This window comes from Nansenia antarctica (assembly GCF_963989245.1).
Source record: "Nansenia antarctica genome assembly, chromosome: 7".
In the NCBI taxonomy this organism is placed as follows: Eukaryota; Metazoa; Chordata; class Actinopteri; order Argentiniformes; family Microstomatidae; genus Nansenia; species Nansenia antarctica.
The window spans coordinates 9,363,758-9,367,137 of record NC_137677.1 but is presented as its reverse complement, the minus strand read 5'-3'; the positions used below and the strand labels follow the sequence as shown (position 1 = coordinate 9,367,137).

General features: G+C 49.2%; 1 protein-coding gene across 1 annotated transcript in view; it reads right to left on the bottom strand.

Moving 5' to 3' along the window:
- Nucleotides 1-3,380, bottom strand: part of dennd1b (DENN/MADD domain containing 1B) — a gene marked incomplete at its 3' end in the record, with an annotated part of 39,796 nt that continues 36,416 nt past the window's right edge. The window contains exons 5-8 of the mRNA XM_080536519.1: nucleotides 2,775-2,854; nucleotides 1,121-1,343; nucleotides 520-876; nucleotides 1-438 (exon numbers count right to left, since the gene is read on the bottom strand). Coding sequence (XP_080392645.1) covers nucleotides 1-438; nucleotides 520-876; nucleotides 1,121-1,343; nucleotides 2,775-2,854 — 1,098 coding nt within the window. The remainder of the gene's footprint in view (nucleotides 439-519; nucleotides 877-1,120; nucleotides 1,344-2,774; nucleotides 2,855-3,380) is intronic.

The window sequence follows — 3,380 nt, the reverse complement described above, 5'->3', positions numbered from 1 at the left end:
TCAGGACTTGTCGCTGTCGTTGCTATGGGCGTTGCTAGGGCCGTGGTGGCTGTTGTTGGTGTTGCGGTGGACCTGGGAGAGCTGCAGGTTGGTCTGGAAGGCGGAGCTGAGGCGACACAGGGACTCTATCTCCTCCAGGAGGCCTTTCTCTGGGGCCACCTCTGCCCCCGCGCCCCTACCCTGGTCCTGGTCCTGGTCCCGGTCCTGGCTCTGGTCCTGGTCCTCCTCGCTGCTCTGGCTGTGGTCCAGGCCTCTCCTCTCAGGGCTCTCTCTCTCCCAGGGAACCAGCACCGAGAGCTGCCTGGCCCTGCCCCGCCCCTGCCCCTCCTGGCTGCCCAGGCTGCGCTGCCTCTGGGGGGTCTTGTCCTGGTACTGCCTGACCGGCCTCTCTTTGGACAGCACCTTCCTCCGGAGGATGCTGGAGGAGGAGGAGATGGGCTGGGGCTGGGGCTGGGGCTGGGGCTGGGGCTCGGGGCTGGGATGCTGGGGGTCGGTGGAGGGGCAGCCAGGTGGTGGAGCGGTGTGGTCAGGGGGTTTGGGGCCGCGGGACAGTGACGGCGAGCAGGAGGAGGAGAGGTGGAGGTGGTCTCCCGGGTGTGGTCCTGGAGGTGAGGAGAGAGAAGGGTCCCCTGGCTGGGGCCGGGGCGGGGGGACAGTGTCGTCCGGGGCCGGGGCTCTTAGGGGGTCCTGCTGCGGCCCTTTCAGGCTGCTCTTGCTGGGCTGTCTGCGCGGGGAGGGGGGCAGGTGTTTCCCGTGCACGGCGCTGTCGTCCTGGCCCAGGTTCCAGCCCCCCTGCTCCCCCCCTCCCCCTCCTCCTCCTCCTCCACTGGAACACAGCTGGGGCAGGTTACTCTCACTGCACTTGTTGGACTTGTTCTGGAACACGCACACACACACACACACAATGTTGTTAACACACACTTCCACTCCTGCCATTCTGGCATTGTGTGATGGTTGTTGGTCTAACTGGGGTTAGAGTGGTTTAGTGTGATGGTTGTTGGTCTAACTGGGGTTAGAGAGGTTTAGTGTGATGGTTGTTGGTCTAACTGGGGTTAGAGTGGTTTAGTGTGAAGGTTGTTGGTCTAACTGGGGTTAGAGTGGTGTGGTGTGTTTCTCTTACGGGAGCCTTGTAGTCGATGTCGTCCATAGACCTGAAGAAGTCCAGGCTCTTAGCAGCGCTGAGTTTGCCTTGCTCTGTGCCGGTGGTGGTCAGCGAGTCCAGGATCTCCTCTAATAGGTTCATCTGGCCCGTGTGGGAGGAGTCCGTGTCCAGCTCCAGCGAACAGGAGTCGTCGCTGTCCTCCGTGTACGACCGCACCTCGCCACTGTCCTCCGACGAGATCCTGAGAGAGTTTATACATCAGGTATGTTTTTGTTACATAAAAGAACGTGGGGCAGGGGAGGCTGGGGGAGGTAGAAATCAGAGGACGGGTTCATTGTAATGTATGGAATGGAATTGGGAATGGTATAGAGGGCATCGTCCGATTTGTACCACCAACAGCCTCCAGTAAAGTGGACTGTGTAGAAGTATTTTACACTAGTAACAGATAAGATGACAAAGACAGAAAACACCAACAACATACATACACATACGCTGTATACATATAAATATACACATACATACATATACAGTACATATACAGCTCTGGAAAAAATTAAGAGACCACTGCAAAATGATCAGTTTCTCTGGTATATCCTCTGGTCTCTATTTATAGGGTATCTGTTTGAGTAAAATGTTTATTGTTGTTTTATTCTAGAAACTAATGACAACATTTCTACCAAATTCCAAATAAAAATATGTCATTTAGAGCATTTATTTGCAGAAAATAACAACTGGTCAAAAATAATAAATAAATAATGCAGACCTCGAACAATGCAAAGAAGAAGTTCCTAAACATTTTTAAACACAATACTAATGTTTTGAACTTCGTAAGAGTGACCTGACTCCTGTTGAAAACCTCTGGAATGTGATCAAGAGGAAGATGGTCACAAGCTATCAAACAAAGCCGAACTGCTTGAATGTTTGCACCAGGAGTGGCATAAAGTCACCCAGCAGCAATGTGAAAGACTGGTGGAGAGCATGCCAAGACGCATGAAAGCTGTGATTGAAAATCAGGGTTATTCCACCAAATATAGATTTCTGAACTCTTACGATGTTAAAACGTTAGTATTGTGTTGTTTGAAAATGAATATGAACTGGTTTTCTTTGCATTATTCAAGGTCTGAAAACACATATTTTTTTCTTTTCTTATTTTGACCAGGTGTTATTTTCTGCAAATAAATGCTCTAAATGACAATACTGTTATTTGGAATTTGATAGAAATGTTGCCAGTAGTTTAACAAACATTTTCATTTTACACACATACCCTATAAACAGTAAAAACAACGAAACTGATCATTTTGGTCACTTAATTTTTTTCCGGAGCTGTAAATAGTCCATCAGTGCAAACATCCATTAATTGTTTACTGGGAACTGATGAAACACTTGGACATTTTCACCAGATGTTCAGTGCCAAAAATAAATCATGGCCTCGCCCCTGAGTGACCACTGGAGGGCAGTATTGCTCTGAGTATGAACATGTGGGATAGACTCCATTCATAATAATCTTGTGTCGGAAATTGACTCATCTTTTTCAAATAACTGAAGTATGAACTTTCCGGTCAATACTGACTGTAACTTATTTGTACACATACATAATCAAACCCCCCTGAGGAGGTCATCCTGTATTGGTATACATCTGATATTCATAATTTCATATTCATGGGGGCCTTACTTGCTGGCAGTATCCAGCTCGTCGTCATCGATGGCAAAGTCAGGACAGCCCATACTCATGGGGGACTTGATGAGATTATGCTGGAATTCAGAAAACAAACAGTTGCGGTCACACACACACAAGAGACGTGGTCATGACAACAACCATGAGGAACACAGGATGCCAGGAGTGTGTGTGTGTGTGTGTGTGTGTGTGTGTGTGTGTGTGTGTGTGTGTTTTAGCGTGTGTGTGTTTTAGCGTGTGTGTGTGCATGGCTATTGGACGGTTTGTCTGAGTGCTTCAATCCTAATGGGGAAAAACTGCACACATCTGCATGGTGATGATGTGGGAATGGGAGACTGTCAGTCAAGTGTGTGTGTGTGTGTGTGTGTGTGTGTGTGTGTGTGGATGCGTGCATGCGTGAGATGGTGTGTGCGTGCCTGTGTCCGTGGGTGTGTGCGTGTGGGTGTCTGTGTCTGCGTGTCTGTGTGTGTGTGAGAGACGGTCAGTGTTGGTTGTGTAGTGTCAGTAGTGTGTAGTGTCAGTAGTGTGTAGTGTCAGTACTAGTGTGTAGTGTCAGTAGTGTGTAGTGGTCCAGGTCAGTAGTGTGTGTCAGTAGTGTGTAGT